Source organism: Lactuca saligna, chromosome 6, assembly GCF_052625555.1.
Source record: "Lactuca saligna cultivar CGN05327 chromosome 6, ASM5262555v1, whole genome shotgun sequence".
Classification (NCBI taxonomy): Eukaryota; Viridiplantae; Streptophyta; class Magnoliopsida; order Asterales; family Asteraceae; genus Lactuca; species Lactuca saligna.
In genome coordinates this window covers 26,516,322-26,539,951 of record NC_136422.1, presented here as the reverse complement: position 1 = coordinate 26,539,951, position 23,630 = coordinate 26,516,322, and the positions used below count along the sequence as shown (strand labels likewise).

Sequence of the window (23,630 nt, the reverse complement as noted above, 5' to 3'; positions counted from 1 at the left end):
GTTGCAACCTCAGATCTGGGCTCCTTTAGCCTCTCGTTATCATAAAGTTCAGTATTTGCCAAGCTATGACCTATCCCATTTCCATGAGGCACTCCTTTTAGCTTGTTTTGGGTCATAAAGTTTGCAACTTTACGTGATAATCATGCCCTAGAAGCTTAGATCTGCAGTTTGGAGCTTTTGCATGACTTAAAAAGCTTCTGTATGAATGAAGTTGTAACATCCGGATTTTCAGGTACATTATTTAATTATTATTTTTGGAGATTTTGAGTGAGACTCGGCGAGTTGATGCTTAGACTCGCCGAGTAGAGTCGCGAGTTTTCATCTGGGTTGATGACCGGACTCGGCGAGTCGACTTGTGGACTCGGTGAGTCCGCGCTGTTTAATGAAACCCTAATTTACGGGGTTTGAGACCTATTTAAAGGCCCTTATGGCCTTCATTTGCGACTACTAGTTGATAGAGAGAGACCCCATAGTGTGTGAGTGTTTTGAGAGAAAAAGGAAGCCATTTTTGATCCTTGTGTGGGTGATTTTGCAAGAAGAAGGTGACCAAGGCAAGAGGAAGCTGAAGAGGGAGCTAATCTGTGGATTTCAGATCTTAAGGACTTCATCTTGAGGTACATATTCGAACCTTCTTCAGTTTGGGGTGTTAATCCTTGAGAGTTAGGGTTTCTAGCCCATTTAGAGTATGATTGTTAGTGCATTTGGTCCCTTCTTGTGTTGAGGCTTCGAAAATGGATCCAAAGAGGTCCAGAGACCTTAAATCCTTGATCTTTATTGAGTGTCTTAGAGAGATATGAGTTTTGGATGGCATATTGAGGCCATTTCTCAAATAGAGCCATGGGGTCCTTGCATGGGCATCAAGATCCAAACTTTACGTGTTTTTATTGCTTTAGGAGGCCAGATCTATAAGTTAGAGGAACGACTCTGACCTCAGGAGCTCATTTGAGCTCGAGCATGGCATGAACTCGCCGAGTCCCAAGAACAGACTCGGCGAGTAGGGCTAGGGTTTCCCATGAGTCACTCAATGAGTAACTTGTCGAGTTGGGGGAATGACTCGGTGAGTCAGAAAGGGGTAGAGGACTACAGTTGGAACTCGCCGAGTCCATAATTGAACTCGACGAATTGAGTCGGGGTGGCCTCGCAATTCATGCCAGGTGTAACCCGTCGAGCAGGAGAAGGCTCGACGTGTCATGAGAGGTTAGCGAGTAGTGGACACGTGTAGACTTGCCAAGTCGCCCAAGTGCACTCGACGAGTCAGGTCAAAGTTTGACCGTTGACTTTGTTGACTTTTAGGGATTGGTCAACAATGGGGTCTTTGAGTCAAGATAGGGGTGAAATGGTCTTTTACCCATCTGAGGATACTAAGAGAGGGTTGGGTCTAGTCTCGAGAGTTATATTTATGAGCGTATTTTACTTTATGTGATTAGGCGGAGGCTAGACTATACTGCTACCGAGTCAGGGATTTACCGAGACATCTGAGGTGAGTCTTCTCACTATACTTTACCTTGAGTGGTAATTAGAGTTATGTGACAGAGTTATTGTATGTTATTTATGTGATGTGTTGCACTGCATTATTTCTATGTGATTTATGCCATGTGTATATCAGAGTATATCAGAGTTAGAACTGGAAGGTTCACAGAGCTAGGACCAAAGGGTCCACAAAGTTAGGGCCCAAGGGCCCACAGAGTTATAGCCTCGAGTGGCTAGTATGTTATGTGTGGTATTTTGGGGAACTCGCTAAGCTTTATGCTTACAGTGTTATGTGTTATGTGTTTAAGGTACCAGTGATGATCTCGGGAAGGCGCCGACATGATCTGTAAACACACCCGCAGAGTTTATTATGATTTGATCTTAGGAAATGTTTTGTGAACAATGATACGATACAATGAGATTTTATTAATGAATGTGTTTGGAAATGTGTTTTAAAATGTGAAAAATTGTCTTAAATTTTTAGGGTGTTACAGAGGTATTTAAGGCACTCAACGAGTCGCATGGTCGACTCGGCGAGTCATTTGAAAATGGTCATGGATTCGACGAGTTGGATGAACAACTCGGCGAGTTTGATAAAGATTGCCTTAGACTCGGCGAGCCTGTAGAGCAGCTCGGCGAGTCGGTTAAGATTTTCCCAAATCGTTAGGCGTGTATAAACTTGTCGAGTTGCATGCGGGAAACCTCGACGAGTGGTCTCAGAGCTTCGATCGCAAGCCTTAGGAACTCGACGAGTCACTCTGGTGACTCGTTGAGTGGGCAAGTATTAAAGAAACTTGGCGAGCAGCTGAGGGTACTCGATGAGTTAAGGTCAACATGGACTGTTGACCTTGACTGGTGACTTTGACTTTGACCATGAGTTGACCCGTTGACTTTTGAGGATAATTTTGGAAAGATTGAAGATTTACGAGTTTGGTTCGTAATAAATATAGGTGGCGGTGTTTGTGTCAGTGATCCGAGAGTTTGAGCTTATTCCTGCGAGTCGGCATTGCAATGTGAGTTATCCTCACTATACTCAAGGGTCTAAGGCACCAAGGTCGGCCCTTTGGAATGTATCTGGTTATGTTATGCTAGTATGATCTGTTAGATTGGTATCCTAGAGGGTAGGATAATATTATATGATACGTAGTATGAATTGTTAGATCAGTATCCTGGTAGATAGGATGTTATGATGAGCTATGTGGTATGATCTGTTAGATCAGTTTTATCTGTAGACTGTTATATGATTATCTGTTATATGTGCACATATCTGTTTGGTGGTTGAGGTTTATCTACTTCGTGAGGAGGCCAATAGACCGGGGCATTCCAACCTATTGGTTGAGGTCCTGGGGTATTCCATCCCGAGGATGATTGGACCCATAGTGTGTTGGCATTCCAACCTGCTGGTTGAGGGCCTGGGGTTTTCTAACCCGATGGTTGATTAGACCCATTGTATATTGTGTTTATGATAATATGTATATTTATGAATATGGGTATTTTGGGTGAACTCACTAAGCTTTCGGGCTTACAGTTTCAGTTTATTGTTTCAGGTACATCAAGGGATCGAGGCAAGGCAAAGGCGTGATCATACCGCTCCTCACATTTTGATATGTATTCTGGGAAAAACTCTGATAAAGACTATTTTGGAAACAAATTTGTAGTAACTATTGGTTTTTAGATGTTTTTGGAATGTATAAATTTGGCTTAAATTTTATGGGTGTTATATGGTGGTGATGGTGGTGGTGGTAGCAATGATGATAGTGGTAGTGGCGACATCAGTTATGGCTGTGTTGGTGGTAGTGGCGGAGGTGGTGGTCGTGGTAGTGGTGGTGGGTGATTGTAGTGGTGGTGACGGTGCTGGTGGATGTTGGTAGTGGTGGTGGTGGTGATAATGGTGGTAGGTGGTGGAGTCTGGGGCAGTGGTGGTGGTGTCGATGGTGATGGGTGGTGGTGGCGGTGGTAGCATTGGTGGTGGTAGGTAGTAGTAACAATGTCAGTTGGTGGTCAGTACTCCGTAACAATAATGGTGGGTGCGTGGTTTTCTGATAAGTATAAGAATATTTTTGTAATCGGTCACAATCCTTGATGAAAATGAATGTTTTCCATCCAACTTATGGTGGAAATTTTATTTCATTTAGGAATCATTTTATTCTCTCTAAGTCCAACCAAATGCTTGAATTCGAGGGAATTGAATTCTCTTCGTTCGAATTTCATTCATTCCCTACCAACAAAAAAACGTCTTAAATAATTGTTTCTCAATTTCTTTTAAGAAATGTTCATGTCCCTTACATAATATGTTTTTGGTAATTTTCAGTTATTTTAGCTAAAAAGGCTCATGAAACTTAGCATAGAATATGAAATTTTATCTATATATATATATATATATATATATATATATATATATATATATATATATATATATATATATATATAGATCCGGTAAGAAAATTTTTTTTGGTAGGAAGGTAAAAAGTTTTTTTTCTACATATTTTTTTGACGAACAAAAAAAATGAATCACTAGATGATTCATTTGTATGATGATTCACAAGAAAAAATTCTCAAAAAAACATCTAAATGATTCATTTTTAAGTAAATTAAGAAAAAATCCACTTTTATGACAATTTTAGTGAATAACAACAAAATCATTATATAAATGAATCATCGAGATGTTTTTTTGAGAATTTTTTCTTGTGAATCATATTACAAATGAATCATCTAATGATTTATTTTGTTTGTTCGCGAAAAAAATATGTAGAAAAAAAACTTCTTATTTTCCTACCAAAAATTTCCTTCTTATTTGATCTTACTCTCTCTCTGTATATATATATATATATATATATATATATATATATATATATATATATATATATATATATATATATATATATATAGTTTGGATCCTTTGAGAAACAAAACTTTCATAAAAAATAAATCAAATGCATGTGTTTTGACAAACAAAAAATATGAATCATTAGATGATACAATGATAAGATGATTTACAAAAATTCTTCCGAAAAAAAAATATTCACAGATTTATTTTTTTAAGATTAGTCACCAAAATTATACGAAAAAAAAAATCATAGTTTGAGTCATTAAAAATTGAATCATCGAGACATTTCATTTTTTTTAAAGATTATTCACTAAAATTATCCGGAAAAAAAAAATCATAGCTTGAGTCACTAAACAATTAAATCATCCAGACGTTTTTTGGGAAAAAAATTTCTTATTCGTGTTATTTTTGTATCATCTAATGATTCAGTTTGTTGTTTCATCAAAAAACATGCAAATGGTTCATTTCTCACGTTTCTCATGGAAATTTTGTTTCTCTCTTCATTTCCTCACCCCCTTTGTTCTCGGAAATCTCTCTCTCCCTCTCGTGATTTCGATCCCTCATGATTTGACTTCTTGTTATGAAGTATCACCACCGAAGCGCTGGAAGTTTTAGAAGGATACTTATAAGGGAGGTAAGCATCGAAGTTACGATTGCAATCGTGTGGATTACATCAATCGAGTAAGTCACATTTACTCTTATTATATTCATAATCGTTGTTATGAACTTAATAAGTGTAAGATTAGTCCTTATTCTCATTTATCATACTGATTAATCTACTTACGAGAGCGGTATCTAGGATAGACATGTTGGATTGGTTGTTGAATTTCGAAAAGGCAATACGCCTAAATGGTCATGCTAAGTCTTAGGTCTTACAAATTATGTTATGATAAGTTGGATTAAGAAAACCTCCGGTGATATTTCAATAAATATATTTTTCATATCTCATAATCACAATATTTAGTTATGGTAAAGTACCAAACTCACGTTGGAACTAACATTCAATGTCGTCTGCATCACGTTTAACAACTGATATATCCTTGGACTTCCAAGAGCTAGTTGTTAAATGTCTAGAAATGACATATTTACGTACCTTTGGGTAAGGAACCATTAATGCGACAAGACCTCACACATGTTCGACAAGGGACGAGGATCCGATATTCCGGGTATAAATACGACGCTCACATAATCCATAAGGTACGTGATTCTTAGACAATTCTGCATACGAATTTCGACTTGTTCTTTAAACGGTTTTCTGATTTAAGCATCGGAGCGTTGGCCTGGGTCAATCTCCCGGTCATCAACTTCCGAATTGTGTATGCATTCCGGTCTCGCAGTCCAAATTAATCGATCTACAACCCACATCTATCGAGGACAGAACGTGGGACGCAACAAGTTGGTAACCCGGTAACCTCAAAAGTGGTTCTCCAAAAAAGAAAGAAGAAAAATTAGATTTAATTTTATAAAATATTTTTTTAATATGAAAAGTGAAATGTATTATTTCTTTATTTAAACTAATACAATAATCTACATTATTGTTTTTAAGCTTTTAATATTCTTCCAATGGCCATGAATTAAGCCCCACCTAATCTCTCTCTCACGCACACAGTTAGTGAGTTAGTTTTCGCCTGGTTATTTGGAAAAAGATTCAGTCTACAACATATCTAAACATCTATGAGCTATGGCCCATCTATGGGATCATCACTAACAAAGGTACAATTGTAATCCTTCTTCTCTCAACTCTCACATACATACAAATATGTATATATAGATACATGTTTCTGTATCTAATTCGTGTGGTTTTACCCTGTTCATGCACATAAACCAGTAAACCACCATGATCAGACTATCTCCCAGATCACTTCTCATATGGGCCATCATCATCATCGTCATCATAATCCAATCCAAGATTCTACCTTCTTCTTCATCACCATGCCAACACCACCACACTCATGATCACGACACCAATCACAAATTCCAACAAAAAACAACCATTTTCTGGGAATTCGAAGAGGAATCCAAAACTTGGGTTCAAGTGAATTCACCTTATGATCTTGTGTCATGTGTCAACGACACCATCTGTGCCAAAGTCGGCGTCATTGACCCGATTGAATTGGATCAAGAACAAAAGTCAAAAAAGGATGGTGATCAACAAAAGAAGAAGATTAAAAAAGATGATAAAAAGATTGGGGGTTTGGCATCGAGGAAGAGAATTTCATTGATAAAAATGTCGGAAGATTCGATTTGGGTGACTGGAGTTAGTGGTTCGATCTATGAGAGATTCTGGAATGGTGTGCAGTGGGTGATTGCACCTCATGAACTCCCTGTACAAGCTGGTTATGCTGTTTCTGTGTTCTTGATCAATCACACAGTTCTTGCTCTTTCTGAAGCAGGAATCTTATACCAGGTTCTTCCGTGGAATCTTGATTCTTGTCTTGTTGTGTTTTTTAATCATTAAACTGATATTATATTAAAAAAAAAAACATTTTTATTTGCTAATTTGCTAATTTCCAGATGCAACTAAGTGAAAATTCACAGCCGATATGGATCGAGTACACACCAATTCAAGATTCTAGCACAACCATGTTCATCAAATCTGGTGTTATATCACATAATACTGAGTGAGTAAGATCAAATAGTTTTATTTTCAAACCAATAAATTAATTAGATCAAATTCATATTATAAAATATGAATACAGGAGTATCTATTTCTGCACGAAAAATGGGATGCTATTGGAGCTTACTGAGGCTGATCCTCCAAGGTTATCTCTTTTTTTTTTTTTTTTAAATTCTGAAAAGGGTATTTATGTCTTTTCATAAACATGGGTAAAGGGTGTTTATGTCTTTTCACAATGGGTAGATGGATAAACCATGGGAAGCCTCCTGGTGCAGATGTTGCAGCCATAGTAAATGCTCCTGGAATTAGGGCACAAGTCGTATTCACCATAAGGTTACATATTTTTATTTTTTCTGTTTTTGTTAATGTGATTTGAAGTTGGAACATAATTTTTGTACTTTTTTTTTTTTTTATAATTAAATGCAGTTTGTCGGGGGATTTGTACGAATTTGATAGGAATTCAAAGCCAGTGTGGAAGAAACACATACGGAGTAAAGAATCGGGTCAAGACACTGCTTTGACACCATCGAGTGGTGGTAGTGTACACCGAAAAACCGGGCCTCATTCCGATTCTCTCTTTCTCTTGACCAAAGTACGGAATTGGGAAACTGATGGATTCCATTCCGTAGAGGATTTTAAAATTTGTTTGCCAAATGGACGGAATTGGATATTTACTTTTGTTTTTATTTATATTTATTAAAAGACCAAAATGCCCTAATTATATGAAAGTTGATCCGTATATTTTGACATACACAATAATTTATGTTTTAAATGGTTATATAATATACAAATTATACAATCTTTTAAAACATAAATTGTTGTATGTAGGAAAATTTTGATATGTATGGATCACTTTCCTAATTATATTGAAATATGAAGTTAAATATATATGATCACGATAACTAAAAAAAAAAACTGGAGGATACTAAGAAAAAAAGTCCACTGCCCTCTTATAATCTTTTGGTAATCACTACGAGATTTTATACTAAGAAATTTTCTAATTTTGATTTTTATTTCAACTTTTTGTATGGATTTTGGTCTTTTTTTTTTTTTTTTTTTTTTTTTTTTTTTTTTTTTTAAGTTTCACTGACCAAAATCTGAAACGGATAATACATAAAATTTATATCAAGTTTTGAACTAAATATCGCAAAATGTTTGTAATTTAGTATAATATATATATATATATATATATATATATATATATATATATATATATATATATATATATATATATATATATATATATATATATATATATAGGAATGAGTTCTATGGAAAACAAATAACTAGGACAACATCTACCGGAATCAATAATCAAATGACATGTGTCCATTTCTTTCTTCACAAGTAGAGATGCACACAAAAACCGGTTTCACTATTCAAAACCGGATCCAATCCGAAACCGAATCAGGTCAAAACCGGTTTTGACCAAACCGGATCGGATCGGATTTAAAACCGGATTTTCAATCGGATCCTAATCCTATATTCCAAATCGGATTTGATACCGGATCGTAAACCGGATTCGCTAAAAACCGGATCCAAATCCGCCCCAAAATCCGATTAAAACCCACTAAAATCGGTTTAAACCGGTTTCAAATCGGATTAGAATCGGATTCGGATTTTGGTTATAACCGGATCGGATTTTGACCGGATTCGGATCGGATTTTGACTGGATCGGATTTTTGATGATGTAAGCGAAACCGGATCGGATTCGGATCCGGATCGGATCGGATCGGATTCGGGTTAGAATCAGATTCGGATTTTGGTTATTGTGGAAGTTATTGTGGAAGTGATGTGTTGTCATTTTTTCATTGGTTCAAATATGTGTTGCCCTAATTATTCATTTTCCATATAACTCTTCCCCATATATATATATATATATATATATATATATATATATATATATATATATATATATATATATATATATATATATATAAAACTTAAAATTCAAAAGTTAATTCCATTTTATTCTATTTTCATTTTTATTATTGGATTCCATTATTTTTCAGTCTTGTCATGCTCTAATCAATCAAATTCCAATATTCTTATATTCTAAATCTTTTTGATATATTTTATTTCAACAATAATTATTATACAAACCAACTGCTGGTTCTAGTTGTTATTATTATTATTATTATTATTATTATTATTATTATTATTATTATTATTGAAATCTACTATTTACATACAGGGTGGCAACTTGGTTGAGAGAAAGTTATATCAAAGAAAATGGAAATGGCTACTTCATGGAAGCCCGAAAGATCAACACCTCACATCAATCACACTCGTGTCAATCGACGAAACACACACAAACACGTTCTCCTTATTTCTAACATCCGCCTCAGGATCCGTCTTTGAATACATCATTTCAAAACAACAAGGTTTTTTCAAGACATTTTTTCCAATCATTTTCATTTTTCACCTCCCAAAAAGTATCTAATTTCATGATAAAAAATGCATGTAAAGACAGATGCTGATAAAAATTGGATAGATCATACGCACCCACCACATTCCAAAGTCGCCAAGGGCATTTCCGGGATGAATTATCAAATGGGCCGTCTCGTATTCCCTTTGGACGATGGACGGCTTGCAGAGCTCCATCAATCAAAAACTAGTGGTGATGTAGCGGGCCCCACCCCGATTGTAAACACACGAAGACGAGTATACAATAATAAGTACACATGGTCGATAATAGACGCCCCCGAGAGTGAAGGGTGGAACGCGGAATACTGCACGGAGGATCGTGGTCCGTTGAATTGTATTTCCGGGGTGAAAGATGATACATGGTCGAGAAAGCGAGCCGGAAGCAAACCCCAAGATCAATATTACCTAACGCCCCCTGGAAAATCGAAAGATGTGACGTATTTACCCCTCCAAAGAAACTTTCGTTTACGAGTGATGCACGATAGTAGATCGTTTTTTCTTGTGACGGAAAACGGGTTGGTTTTTGAGTATTTGAATGTTGAAAATGTGTGGTTTTGGCTACACCATGTGTATCCTACGGGTATGAAAGGTGCAGTTGGAAATTACAATGGAAGTTTGTTTTTGGTGGATGAAAATAGCAATCTACTTATTAGAGAAAGATTCGGGAATGAACTGACGTGGATAAATTGCACTGCGATTAAGAAAGGACGACATGTCACCGGAGGTCCGCCATGGAATCTACTGCCTGGAAAAGTTAAACCTGAGGACTCGTTGTTCTTCATTAGCAAAACCGGGGGGTTGCTACAATTAACAGTAAGTGGATGTTTTTTTTTTTACTTAATGAGCTTTAATTGTTTAATCATTTAATCTATGATTGTTTATTTTTCACTTAAACTATACATAATGAGCTTATTAGGTTAAGACATTAACCTTTTACTATTTATCATTTTTCCTTCCCAACCCATCTCATATTAACGTAAAACTGCTACTTACTCTAAAATTAAGACAATTTATTAAGTCTAGCAAGAAAAACATAAATCTTATGTATAAGCGCCTTATCTAGACATACACATCATCATTTATTTAGTCACTTTATTTACGCAACTAGTCGTTTTATTTACATAAGTAATACAATAATGCACTAGTTTTTTATGTTTTAAAAAGGGAATCTATGATAAAGTCCTAATATTTTTATTTACATAAGTGACACAATAATGCACTAGTTTTTTATGTTTTAAAAAAGGAATCTATGATAAAGTCATAATATTTTGAATCAGTTTATTGTTTAATCTTAACTTTTATTTTTTGAACAAAAAACATCAATTATATTATATTTTGCTCAAATTAACGAATCAATCCTTATTTTTCAATAGAAAACTACAGATTATCGAATAAAATTAGATAAACGAGATTTTTCTGTTCAAAAAATAAATGTTAGAATTAAACCGTAAACCAATCTGAAATATTGGGACTTTTTCGAAGATTTCCCTTTATAACACAACCAAAATATAATGAATTAATGGTGTTTTTAGGTTGCGCTAAGGAAGTTGAAATGGAAAGATTGTCGAAACCCTTGGAACGTAAAGATCGAGGGTATAATCGACCAAGAAACATTTAGAGAAAACGTAGTTTTTGTGGTTGGAAAAGACGGGCGGTTGTACCAGTACAACAAGGTAACCGGGCTATGGCACGGGCACCATCAATCACAACACATGGTGCTATCGAGACAGCCCGGGACCGCAATGAGACCATGGTCAAAATCATTGACCGGGTCTCTGTTCATGATATCAGAAGACGGTAGGCTCATTGAGTATCATTGGAATCAAATAGATGGTTGGGGTTGGGTGGAACACGGTGCACCGTGGCTCGGGGTGACACTGGTTGGGTCAACCGGACCATGTGTAGGTGGGACCCACTTGTTTTTGATCGGTTCAAATGGGAATGTTTACATAAGATACTTGGATTTGGATCAAGAAACATGGAAATGGAGCGATTGCGGGTTTCCAAATCAAGAACTAAAAAATGAAACTGATAATTGTGATTCAAAGGTATCGGGCACACGACCAATTCAATTCATGGAAAACTCGGTGATATTTGAGCTAAGAGATGGAAGGGTAATTTCGTAATTTCAGCATACACCTAATGTGTTTGGGTTTTAAGATTTTGTTTATTGATGCATGCAGTTGGCACAAATGCAAAGAACCGAGGATTTGCATTGGGTGTGGTGGCAGACCATAGGAACTCCGGTGAGCCGTTGCAATGTTGTCCACTGGACGGCTGTAGCAGCATGAAGATAGTTGATCGGTCAAAACCTAAAGAGTAAATTACATTTTTGGTCCCTGGATACAGCTGAATTTTTCAATTTTGGACCTAAAACTTTTTCTCTTGAAATTTTAGTCCTTCTTAGAGGTTTTTGTAATATTTTGGTCACTGCTCCAAATAAAATGATAACATATGAGGGACTAAAAATAGTTATTTTATTTGTGATAGTGACCAAAGAGTTATAACAACCTCAAATAAGGACCTAATATGCAATAGAAAACATTTTGGAAAAAAAAAAAAAAAAAACAGAGACATGGACCAAAAATGTAATTTACCCAAACTTAAATAGTCTAGTTTTGTATATATAACAGGCTTAAACATAAAACAATAAGCATCTTGTAAAAATGAAAGCTTCTATTGTAAAAATTATACATGGAGAACAAACGCATTTTGTAAAAACTGATTTTAAATGGTCTAAAAAGCTTCAGATTACAGAAATATCAGAAAAGTAAAAACAAGAAAAGAATCCTCTCTTGCATATGGAGTTTACTAGTACAATTGAAACCCTAATTGGTTGCTTGAAAAGCATACAAATCAAAATCTTCTTCTAGGGCTTCTTGAACGATGCCCATGTGGCGATCTACAGACAAATGATATCATTTGTTAACACATTTTTATATCTTTTTAAACGAATACCCTTTTTAAAAAAGTATATTAATTTGATAGTTTAGTATTTTGATGGATATGAAATTATGAATCATACCTCCTTCTGTTGTTTTTCCTTCTAAAAGGGCCTCTGCTGAATGCCCAGTCAACATTGACTGTTTGAGTGAGAAGCTCACCTCCATCCATTGAAGCTATGGCTTTCTCTGCTTCTTCAAAACTTTCATATTCAATGAGTGCATAGCCCTTGAAAACAGTAATCAATTGTCATATTTCTTGCATAGAATAGGAGTTGTAATAAAGATAAAATAGCTTTACTCTACCTTAACAAATCCAGTTCTTCGATCAAGATTTAGATGCAGATTCTTGATCTCCCCAAATTCTCCAAATGCATTTTGTAGGTCGTCTTCTTGTGCTTCTTCATGAACTCCAGTAACTAGAATAATCCATCCTTCAATTGCTACAAAAGTTTCATCTTGTTTAGTATTTCAGTATAACTTATCATAGTTTTCCACATTTTAACACATTGAGCTACCATTGTATCATGAAATTTAAGCACTAAACTCTGTTCCTTACAAATCATTCTCCAATTCAGACAGTTTCTTAAGCATGAGTGTCACAGACTACTTTGCCCTAATCCATTTGCACCAAACCTTGAACAATTAAATAACGTCCACCTTGAAATAGCTATATTTATAGGTTTTCAGAGTAAAATATCAGATCTATTCGCGAATAACCTAAGACTTGAAGATAGAAATGATTTTATATAGCAAAACTAAACCTAAACAAAGGTTAGACATTATCACGAACTTCAACTAGAGGTGCATAAACAACTATCGCAAACAAGCAAGATGAGAAAGAGTAGATAGATAACTAACATCGTTCTGGACCGGGTCCGCCATCGGAATCGAGGGAATCGAAACGACCGGACATACGGTTACTTCGCCCGGTGTCTGTTTCTTCACGGAAACCACGGCCTTTAGTTTTCTTCGGTGCGGCAGCGGCGGCAGATCCACCAGTGATAGCGGATTTAAGTTTAGGGATAGTAGCAGCAGCACCAGGAGAAGAGGCATCGACGTCGACGGCGGCCTCTTCGTCCATGAGATCGTCGTCATCGGGCTCAAAGTCCAACGCGTCTACGTCGGCAGCATTCGACATTCCGGCAAATTCAGCAATCGCAAATTGCCAGTAAATCCTTAAAGCTTAGTATTTTGTTAATCGGGTGGTGGTGACTGGTGAGGGGTGGTTTATGGCATACCTTTAAAGTGTAAGGGCTGTATCTCATATTCTCGTATAGGTTGTTTTTTGTGCTAGGAAAACTTACCAATGATTTTACAAAATTCGGAGCACCCGGATTCTATACTAGATCCGTGTTATTATCTTTGAAAAAATTTAAAATGGGTCATAATTCATGTTAGATTTTTGTGCAAATTGCCTTTTAAACACCTGTAGGAATTCTTTTTATAGATTATATTGTAAAAAAAGTTATGGACACATATGACTTGTGAGCAAGACCAACCCAACAAAAAAAATTATTCGAATGGCGTTGAAGAAAATTTATACATTAACATATACTTGTATTTTAGGAGGTGGCTAACAAATAAAAGTTTTTTCTATAGATATCATGATTTATATTTGATTTTTTAAAATTGTAAAATATAATAGAGAAGAAACAGTTCTTTATCTCATTGAAAAAACATATCATAACTTGTAGGTTGTTTTCAAAACTCGTTATTTACAATTGTAAGACATTATAAATATTTTTCTAAATTATATTTGATATTCCATATTAAATCAATTTTATAGTGTCCTAGGGGTTGTTTGTTTTGCTTCTTATTGATTCGGTAAGATGTAGGATCTGATTCGGTTAGATTAATACGTTTTGAAACCGTTAATTCAAAATTCTTATTTATTCCTTAAAGTGTGATTCGGTCCATTATGAAAAGAATGTAACTAAGAAAAGAACATCATTTGCCCTTATTTTCCCTTTTCTATGTGGTGAGCTCATTGATAAAATTGTGTGCATAATTTTGATTATCATGCAATAAACACAATTTGTTAATTTCTAGTTCTGATTCAGGTCCGTCCTAAAAGATAGGCGATAGAAACAACCGTTCAAGACTATCTTTTAAAGGGATCCAAATTTTATATGGACTTTATTATTATTATTATTATTATTATATATATATATATATATATATATATATATATATATATATATATATATATATATTATTTAGGAATCATGTATGTATAAATTTTTTTGTAATCGAATATGTTATATTTGGATGCTAGTACAAATTTTTTTTTTTCAATTATTGATTTATTATAAAAAAAAGTTAATGAAATTCGTGTATATTAAGGGACTTGTATTCTCCTTCCTTCGACTCAGAATATGTTTGAAACAATCATGTTCTAATTTTGCATTCTTCATAGTTTTGTTGTAATACATAGCTTCTCAAACTCCTTTTGGTTCTAAACATTTTAGGTTACCATAGTGGCTACCACCATTAATTTCAAGTTCTTTTTTATGCCAATCATTTATGTTGGGATCAACATTCTTTAGCATTGTTTTGGTTCTTGTGAACCCTTACAAAATTTTCTTTTCATTTAAGTTTATGAATGCTACTAGGTGTTTGATATTTTGTTCTTTTTCATTAAGTACTGGAGAATGAACATCACATGGAAAAAAATATACAAAGTTGAAGCCTTTTTTGTAAATTATAGTGAATATATAACTCATATGGGTAAGGTAAACCACATATTAAACTCCACGATAATCTTTAAAATTATAGATTTACCACCTGGTTCTCTATTGTATTCTACTAGATTACTTTTATTTTATGGATTGAAAGAACTAAATTAAATTGTTATTGGTATAGAGTTATGAAAGTCCAAATAATTAAATCGAGAACTTGGAGTTATGTAACGCATGTATGATTTATTATGATTTGCTTGAATTTGATATTTTTAATAATTATTTAGCAACTTTATTCATATATTTTATCAACTTAAAATATGTTATTCAACACAAAACAAAATAAAAAGGTAAATAATCATATTCAACATTTAACATACTCCGTCATATTAGTAATCAAATAAATACGATTTCAGTGAGAAACAAACAAATATGATTTCAATGAGAGACAAATTTAGTCGGAACTTCATACTCAGTTAGCCTTTTAGATACCAACTATCAAACAACCCTTTAAATGATATTATTATAACTTGACATAATAACAAATATTTTTGACCATTTTATTTTTTTCAGCTCATTCAAATCGGACACAGTGGAGTTTCAATCCCAGATCACCCAACAAAGATTCACATAGAAATCTTCTTTAGTCCCAAACTCACATGATTACTAAGAACCATTTATTAATCAAATATTAAAAATAAGAGGAAATTAGATCTTACTAATAACATCAATGCCATAGATATGATTAGGTATCTACACTTACAAACATGTAAAAAAAAAACACACTTGTAATTATTTTTTAACAAAGCAAATTAGATTCTAGAAATTTTGCTATAAAAGCCATGAGTCAAACTAGAGAAAGGCAAGAAGCTCAGGGTCATTTTGCATAATAGCCATGTCTTGCTTTCCTAGACACACAAGTGCTTCAATACCATTTGGAGCATCCATCAAAATAAAGCTATTCTTCTTTAGATCTCCAGCAAGGGTTGCTTTTACAGGCTTTCCCCACCCAAAATCAATCTCATATGTAGGATACCCACAAAAGCTTGAACAAATATAAAAAACATCAAGTTTTCTTTGCCCTTCTTCTACAACGGGTTGAGAAAAAAGACCAAACACACTTTCCATATTTCTTAGGCCTTGGATTTGTATCTTTTCTTTCTTGAGCTTGTTGATGAATGACTCGGGCTTCAGTTCACTTTCGTTCTCTGTTACAATCTCCATTGCCATGACAAAATTTCCTATGCTCTTTTGAGGCAATGACTCGATCATTTTTCCTCTAATGTTTATTAGATGATTAACCCCACTGGGTTTGAAAACCCCTGAATTGTTTTTGGTAGCTGCAGCCACTGCACACTTATAAAGTATCCAATTCAAAACTTCAACACGAGTAGGGTTGGTGATGGGTTGACTAGATTCTTCGGTCATGGCTTTGACTTTGAGTTTAAGGTCGTTTAACTTTGAGTTAGGAAATATGAAACTCCTTGTTACACAATCCTTTGATCTCTCAAGCAAAAGCGACGTAAAGTTTACGTTCATGTATTGAAAAGGAATAAATTGTGGGTCATGATCAATTGAAAATTCATTCTTCTTCTGCTCTTTGGAGCAAAGTCGTGTCATCATAGCCCAGTCGTTTAAAAAATGAACCAAACTGCTTCCATCTACTACCTTGTGGGACAACGACACTGCAACTGCTACCCCTCCACATTCAAAATGATTAAGCTGAACTGCAAGTGGGATCACTTCGTCGTTGTGAAGATCATGATCTCCGTCTCCACGATTGGAGTTGTAATTTACTAGACCATGTGGAAATAACTGGTCGAGATCTTCATGGTGCGAGGATTGAAGGAAATCTGAGAGTGTGATATCAGTCGATGCTTCAAGGAACTCAGCTCCATTGTCGTTGCAATCTATACAAGCTGGTGCGACTTTAGTATGCCTACCAGCAAAAGGGTAGTATTTGGTTAATGTTTGAGATAATGAATGCTTCAGATCAAGTGTTTTATCATGGGATCTACTTCTACCATGGATTCTGGTGTTTGGGTAGAATGTAACCATTGGCACAAATGTATCGGGAACGAGTTGATCAATCAATGAAAGATTGTAAGTTTTGAGGTGTGAAGGGGTCGGAGAAGAGGGTTTGATGATTTCTCTGGATACGATTGTGTGAAACTGCCTTCTACCAAATCTTATGAAGCTACGTATCATCGTCATTTTAGCAAAGAGAAAAATTAAAGAAAAGGGTTTGATGATATTAACCATGTAGTTTTTCATAGCATATATAGCCATGGTTTCTTTAATTACATGTATAATTCAATTAATGCATTCCGGCTGTTTGGAATCTAATCCATAAACTATAGGCAAGTATCATAATAATATATGGACTAAGACATATTTTATAAAACTCAACGTGCAAGTTGACACATGAAAGGACGAAAAGTCGTCGTTGGATATTAGTGAATAAATCAAAACTCAATATCATATTTCAATGGGTAATCATATAATTTGTTTTTTTTGAAAAATAATCCTGAATTTCTTCATTCCGGAGTTTTATTTATTTATTTATTTTAGCGAAGATCTTTTTATTTTTTTTGGGATTTCGAATACTATATTTTGAAATGTTTAATGTCATTGTTTTTCAATAAAATGTTTAATTTTATGTATTAATATATTACATAGCTCACAATAATACGTTTGTTTATCTTTTTGTTAAATTTAACTAAAAAATGATTTTTTTTTCTAGAAATTCTGGAATTGTACTTCGGATTCCGGATTTGTTTTGAAATTCTAGAGTTTTTTTTTTTTGAAATCCAGAATTTTAGTCCGGAATACTGTTCTAGAATCAATGAAAAAAATGTTTTTTCTTAATCCAAAATATCAAAAAGTTTTTTTTAGTTATTTTGTTCAAATAAATATTAAAAATCGATTAAATTACTTAATTTCCCTACTTTATATGTATTAAGATAATTTAAATAGGTTAATTATATATGAATATGTTGCGATCAGTGAAATCATCTTGTCTGTTTCTACTTTTAATAAACAAAATTCTTTTTTGTGTAGAAAAACACTAAAAATTTTATAAGGCTAAGGGGTGTAGTATAATTTTTGTCAATGGTGAATAAAAAGATGTCACATAAACGTCATTTTTTACCTACGAGGTAGGGGAGGTAGGGTGTGGTGATGTTTTACCTACCAAATTTTCCTTTTTTTTAATTAAAAAATCTAAATAATTACATAAACATAAAAGTAAATACTAATTAAAATAACATAATATTTCATAAATTAAAAATGTTACATTTGATTTAACAATTATAAAACAAAAATTAAATTAACTAACTTAATAAAATATTTCAGTCCGAATATTCACCAATATCATTGTCGATTGGCTCATTTAAATCAATTTCATTAACCTGATATATGTGTTCCGCCAAATCGTTGTGAAGCCCGTGGTGTTTTTGATTGTCACGTACCATCTTTCTTCTTGCATGCCATGGGATAAAACCAGGCGGTATTGGCACACTAGAGAATGCATTGTCATTTGGTTGAAACTGTTAAATTATTTTGTGCTCGTCTTCCAAAATCATATTATGTAAAATGATACACGCATACATAATACAAGCGAGCTTTTCGACACTTCGAGGACGAGTCGAATGTTCTAGTATGCGCCAACGCTTCTTGAGGACTCTAAATGCTTGTTCGACATCATTCCTAGCATTTTCTTGGTGCGCTTTATACTTTGTGTTTTGGATCACCTGGACATTTAAGTGTTCTTACAAACACAAAAAATTCAGGGTATATCCCATCAGCAAGTTAGTACGTACAATTGTACATCGTTCCATTCACTTGAAATGGAAAAATTAGGTGCGAACCCATCACAAAACCCATTGAATATGGACTACATGTCTAAAACATTAATATCGTTGTTTGAGCCGGGAGCTCAACAAAAATGCCAAATCCAAAGATCCTGTAACGCAACAACTTCAAGTATGACTGTGGGGTGACCCTTATCATCCTGTGTAAATTGCCATTGCCATGCATTAGGACAACTACCCCAAGCCAAAATGAAGACAATCCAAACTTCCAAGCATACCAGGAAAGCCATGAACACTAACATGATGTGTATATAATGATTGGACGTCAGTAAAAGTGGGTTTACGCAAATAGATTGAACTGTAAATAGTGACAACACATCTGCAAAACTCATCCAAACTGTCTCTAGCTACTCGCTTAGACATTTGAAAATATTCGTCCCATGAATCAGAAACAAAACTGTAAGCTAATTGACAAACTGTAACATCCCCCTCTGGCACGTATCACAATATTGTCCGCTTTGGGCCACTCGGCACGAGGACTTCCCAGGGGGTCACCCATCCTGGTACTACTCCCGCCCGAGCACGCTTAACTGCAGAAAAACATTTTCGAAGAAACGTATTTTGTTTATTTTAAAACATTTGGGATGTCATCGTTAATACATAAACATAAGCATAAACAGAACTTAGATTTATTTACACTAGTGATCTACATCTCTTTAAATCTCTCAGTGTAATGTGACTTCATATCAACACCTGTGATATAAATAAACTGAGTGGGTCAGGTTGGGAAACCTGGTGAGTACATAGGGTTTTCAACCCACAATAATATAATTATTATTTTCAAACAATCAAACAATCAACCCAATTACCCATCCCTATTATCTGCTTTATTCTTAAGGATCTACCCTAAGAATCAACTATTCCTCGTTCATACATTCCTAAGGATCATCCTCAGGAATCGGCACGAAGTCCATCGTCACCGGGGTTTAGGCACTAAGTCTGCATAGTCGCCAGAATTTATACAATAGGCACTAAGTCTGCATAGTCGCCAAGGTTTTGGCACCAAGTCTGCATGATCGCCAGGGTCTAGGTATCAAGTCTGCATGATCACCAAGGTTTAGAGTACATCGGGTGAACACATCGTTCACAACACCTACAGGTTGCGAGCCTGATAGTGTTCCACTGGACTATCTAGGATAGTCCATGGTTGTCATCCATACTCTGCTGAATGACGGGGACATCGTTTGGGAAAAAGGCTTCTCACATCGTACACCTCTCACCCACACCTTATAGTCTATATCACCTCTCAACTCATCATCCAACTCATATTTCATCTATTATATCTACCCATGTTTTACCCCAACATTTTCGTAGATATAAAATACATATATAGTTTAAATCATTTAAAACATGAATAAAATCTTTCACTCAGCATAGACAGTAAGTATTCAGACAATATGCACACATAGCACATAATTTATATTAAAATACTTCATATCTATGTGTAAGATGAAAGGGACTATGCACTCACCTGAGAAGGTGGTGACTCGGTACTCGGACAGCGCTTCGTTTACTTTAAAATAATTTCCTTTGACGAAACCTATTATTATCACCACTAGATTTTAGTCTAATATTACCGTGACTAATTATTAGTCTTATTATTATTATTATTATTATTATTATTATTATTATTATTATTATTATTATTATTATTATTATTATTATTATTATTATTATTATTATTATTATTATATAAGCGTTTAAACAATACTTTCCAACTACTATGTACAGACAGGAGCCAGACATAAAACACCGGAGGGCAGGACCATTTTGGCGTATAGCACTTCTGAAATCCAACAACCCTATGCGGCCCTTTAAACTAGATTCCCCGTACCGCGAGTAGTTAAAAGATATTATAACGACACTTATATAAGTCATAATAATAGCTCAAATATTTATTATAAATTTATAATAACAATACTAATTTTAAATATAAACTATATTTAAAATAGGGTAAGCATAACTTACTTTCAAGGGGATTTTAGCTAGGAGTCGGGCTCTGCCGGGGCAGAACTTCGTCGCTGAATCTTTCTAAGAAAGATTCGTGCAGCGCTTCAGCGGTCACCTTACTATACTAAAACTACAGAAAGAGAAGTCGAATCACGAGGGACCGAAATGCTCGGGGGATAAGGAGAGAAAGACTCTTGAATCAAGAGAATGGTGCAAGAAATATGAGAGCCCAAGACTCTTATTTATACTAATTGAATTTTCAAAAACTACCCTCCATAATTACTTAATGACCTTTTAGTTATATAAACAACTAAACACCCCTCTATAATACTATTTTAAATGGATTTAATGATATTTGTACTAAACTAATGTCGAAAGAACTCAACATTAGTCTTATAATGACCGCATCGTCGATACCTTTCTAATGATATATACATATGTACGTATACATGATTTATACTTTATTTTAATACGTAAATATGCTATTATAATTTGTAACTCGTTCATACGAACTCCGTTTTTGACGTTCTTTATATCCACGCGTAGGTGGAGACGTACTCTACAACTTTTGTTTAGACTCCGTCGGCTAATTTTGACTTTATTTTTAAAGTTATATTTTTAACAGGCCGGGACAGGATTGGTCCGTTAAAATCTCATAACTTCTTTATCCGATGTCCATTTTTGTCTGTATTTTTATCGTTACGCTACTAATAACGAGATCTTCGATTCTTGTTTAGGTAGTGTCGGCTAAAAATCAATCGATCTAAAATTCGAATTTCGGGTTGTACACCGCTAATCCGAAACTTCGAAAAATCATAACTTCTTCATACGAAGTCAGATTTGGGCGTTCTTTTTATCGATGTTCTTAGTTTAACATATTCTACGACTTTCGTTTAGAGCGCTAAGGCTAAATATCTCTCTATCATAAAGTTACTATTTTACGCTTCCCGGCGTCGTGCCGGTTCCGACGCGAAACTTCGACGGGTCATAACTTCTTCGTTATAACTCGGATTTTGGCGTTCTTTATATGTACGGAAACCTTGTGACATATTCTACAACTTGGTTAAGATTATTTATTCTAAATAATCTTTTTGTAGAAAAGTCATTTTCGACCCCTATTGCCTCTAAATTGACTAGCCCGGATCTGCGGGCGTTACACAAACCACAATTGCGCATTTTTGTAATTTTGAAAACCCATCCTCACCTCTTGCATCTCGATGTTGTCTAATATATTTGGAAATGTTGGTAACGTTACCGACTATACGAAGAAATAAATGTTTCACCATTCGAAATCGACGTAAAAACTGGTGTTCCCCTTAAAAAAAATTTCATTGAAGTAGTGTGCCATTAGACGGTTGTTTGCATCCCAATGATCTCTAAGAAGCATCTTCCGTGTCCCAAGTTGGATTTCTTCTTCTTCTTGTTCTTGAACCGTATCCATAATCACTTCTTATGATTTGCCATTTTTATGAGAGGATTTTTTAGAAAAGGTATGTAAATGTATAAAAGAAATAATATAGGTTTGATTGAATAGGTTTTTGTTTATGTTTGTATATGTAGTGGTAAGGAAAATTGAAAAAAAATATATATGGCATCAATGTAACGCTCTGATCCGAATTGACTTCTAGTCTGAGGCTGTGGCTCGAGGGTCGGTCATTATAAGGATTATGGCTTTTGGGAAGGAAGAACTAGACCCATTTGGGTGCGGGTGATGTATTAGAAGTGATTCGGGTATTCGGTTCGTGTGTTCGTAGCCTAGGGGTATTTCGGTAAAGTGGCAGTTCGGGCTATTGTGGAAAATGGATTTTTGTTCGGAAGGTCTTAAGAAAGGTTTGAGTTGTTAGAAGTGTAGAGCTTCTCGTCACCTTTCCGTGGATATAAGGATCATTGGAATCAGAATTATAACGAAGAAGTTATGGCCTTTAGAAGTTTCGTGGTTCTTCAGGCTTAGCCGAGTACGCGGGGCGTACACAAAGAGTACGCGGGGCGTACTAGGGAAGAAGGGAGTACGCTGGGCATACCATATGTACGTTGGGCGTACTCCAGTCAGATCAAAACCCTATTTTAGGGTCTTGAACCCTATTTAAGCTCCTTATCTCATAACCTAACCCTAAGATCTTCAGCCTCCATCCCTCCAAACCCTAGAAATCGAACCTTAGCCCCCAATTTGAGTGATTGTAGAGCTTCAAAGTGATTTTTGGTGTGTTTTAGTGCTAGAAGAGGAAGAGGGAACTTCTTAAAGAGTTATTGTTTGACTTGGAGCTTTTGGATTCAAGCTTTGTACACCTAGATCTATCTTCTGGAGGTATAAATTCTCAACCTTTACAACTCTTTCATGTAGATCTAGCTAAGTGGTACATTGTTATGATTTTGGTCCCTTTTAGGTGGTTCTTGTGAGTACAAGTTACTCCAGAACCTTTGAGCCTCTTATTTGGTCCTTACTGAGGTTATGGAGTCATAAAGTTTGGATCTTGAGGAGTGTAAACCTTTCATGCATGAGTTGGTAGTTATTTGATGGAAGTTTGGGACTTAGGGACTTAGGGTTTAGATTTAGATCCCATTGAGTTATGCTAAGTCATAAAGTTGGAAACTTTATGACTTAATAAGTCCCTTGAAATCAGATCTGAAAGTTTGGACTGAGGTCTTAAGGTATTAAGAAGTTTTAAGACATTTTAGGAGTGATTTTGACCTTTTGGAATTCATCTTTGGTGTTTGGGATTCATTAAGCCATGCAAAGGCTTAAAGCATTTGACTTTATGGATCAAGTCACTTATATTTAGCCATTTTGAGGTTCTGGACATCTTAGCTTAATGGATTAAGAGCTAGGATTGAGAGTTGGTCAAC

At 35.0% G+C, this 23,630-nt stretch overlaps 3 protein-coding genes across 3 annotated transcripts; 1 reads left to right on the top strand and 2 right to left on the bottom strand.

Moving 5' to 3' along the window:
• Positions 1–5,858: 5,858 nt before the first annotated feature.
• LOC145000066 (uncharacterized) lies at positions 5,859–13,448 on the top strand. The gene is made up of 10 exons (XM_078959213.1): positions 5,859–6,010; positions 6,126–6,704; positions 6,812–6,918; positions 6,997–7,059; positions 7,158–7,247; positions 7,341–7,506; positions 9,109–9,298; positions 9,388–10,154; positions 10,874–11,455; positions 11,525–13,448. Exons 2-10 carry the CDS (start codon positions 6,135–6,137, stop codon positions 11,630–11,632), a joined length of 2,643 nt encoding a protein of 880 aa, XP_078815339.1. The 5' UTR covers positions 5,859–6,010; positions 6,126–6,134; the 3' UTR covers positions 11,633–13,448.
• On the bottom strand, positions 12,052–13,424 carry LOC145000067 (RNA-binding protein Y14-like). Its single transcript, XM_078959214.1, has 4 exons — positions 13,145–13,424; positions 12,590–12,726; positions 12,367–12,512; positions 12,052–12,243 (listed from the first exon to the last, which is right to left on the bottom strand). Exons 1-4 carry the CDS (start codon positions 13,422–13,424, stop codon positions 12,198–12,200), a joined length of 609 nt encoding a protein of 202 aa, XP_078815340.1. The 3' UTR covers positions 12,052–12,197.
• A 2,235-nt stretch (positions 13,449–15,683) lies between the features above and the next one.
• On the bottom strand, positions 15,684–17,199 carry LOC145001313 (akuammiline synthase 1-like). Its single transcript, XM_078960686.1, has one exon. The coding sequence runs from the start codon at positions 17,176–17,178 to the stop codon at positions 15,817–15,819; it is 1,362 nt and encodes a 453-aa protein (XP_078816812.1). The 5' UTR covers positions 17,179–17,199; the 3' UTR covers positions 15,684–15,816.
• Between the last annotated feature and the right edge of the window lie 6,431 nt (positions 17,200–23,630).

Bases quoted from the DNA above. Each gene is read 5' to 3' on its own strand.
- LOC145000066 (XM_078959213.1), top strand. From the start codon at position 6,135: ATGATCAGACTATCTCCCAGATCACTTCTCATATGGGCCATCATCATC. The intron at 7,248-7,340 runs GTTACATATTTT...AATTAAATGCAG, and splicing joins CAAGTCGTATTCACCATAAG to TTTGTCGGGGGATTTGTACG. The intron at 11,456-11,524 runs GTAATTTCGTAA...TGATGCATGCAG, and splicing joins TTGAGCTAAGAGATGGAAGG to TTGGCACAAATGCAAAGAAC.
- LOC145001313 (XM_078960686.1), bottom strand. From the start codon at position 17,178: ATGACGATGATACGTAGCTTCATAAGATTTGGTAGAAGGCAGTTTCAC.
- LOC145000067 (XM_078959214.1), bottom strand. From the start codon at position 13,424: ATGTCGAATGCTGCCGACGTAGACGCGTTGGACTTTGAGCCCGATGAC. The intron at 12,513-12,589 runs GTAGAGTAAAGC...ACTGTTTTCAAG, and splicing joins GAAGAACTGGATTTGTTAAG to GGCTATGCACTCATTGAATA. The intron at 12,244-12,366 runs GTATGATTCATA...ATTTGTCTGTAG, and splicing joins AGGAAAAACAACAGAAGGAG to ATCGCCACATGGGCATCGTT.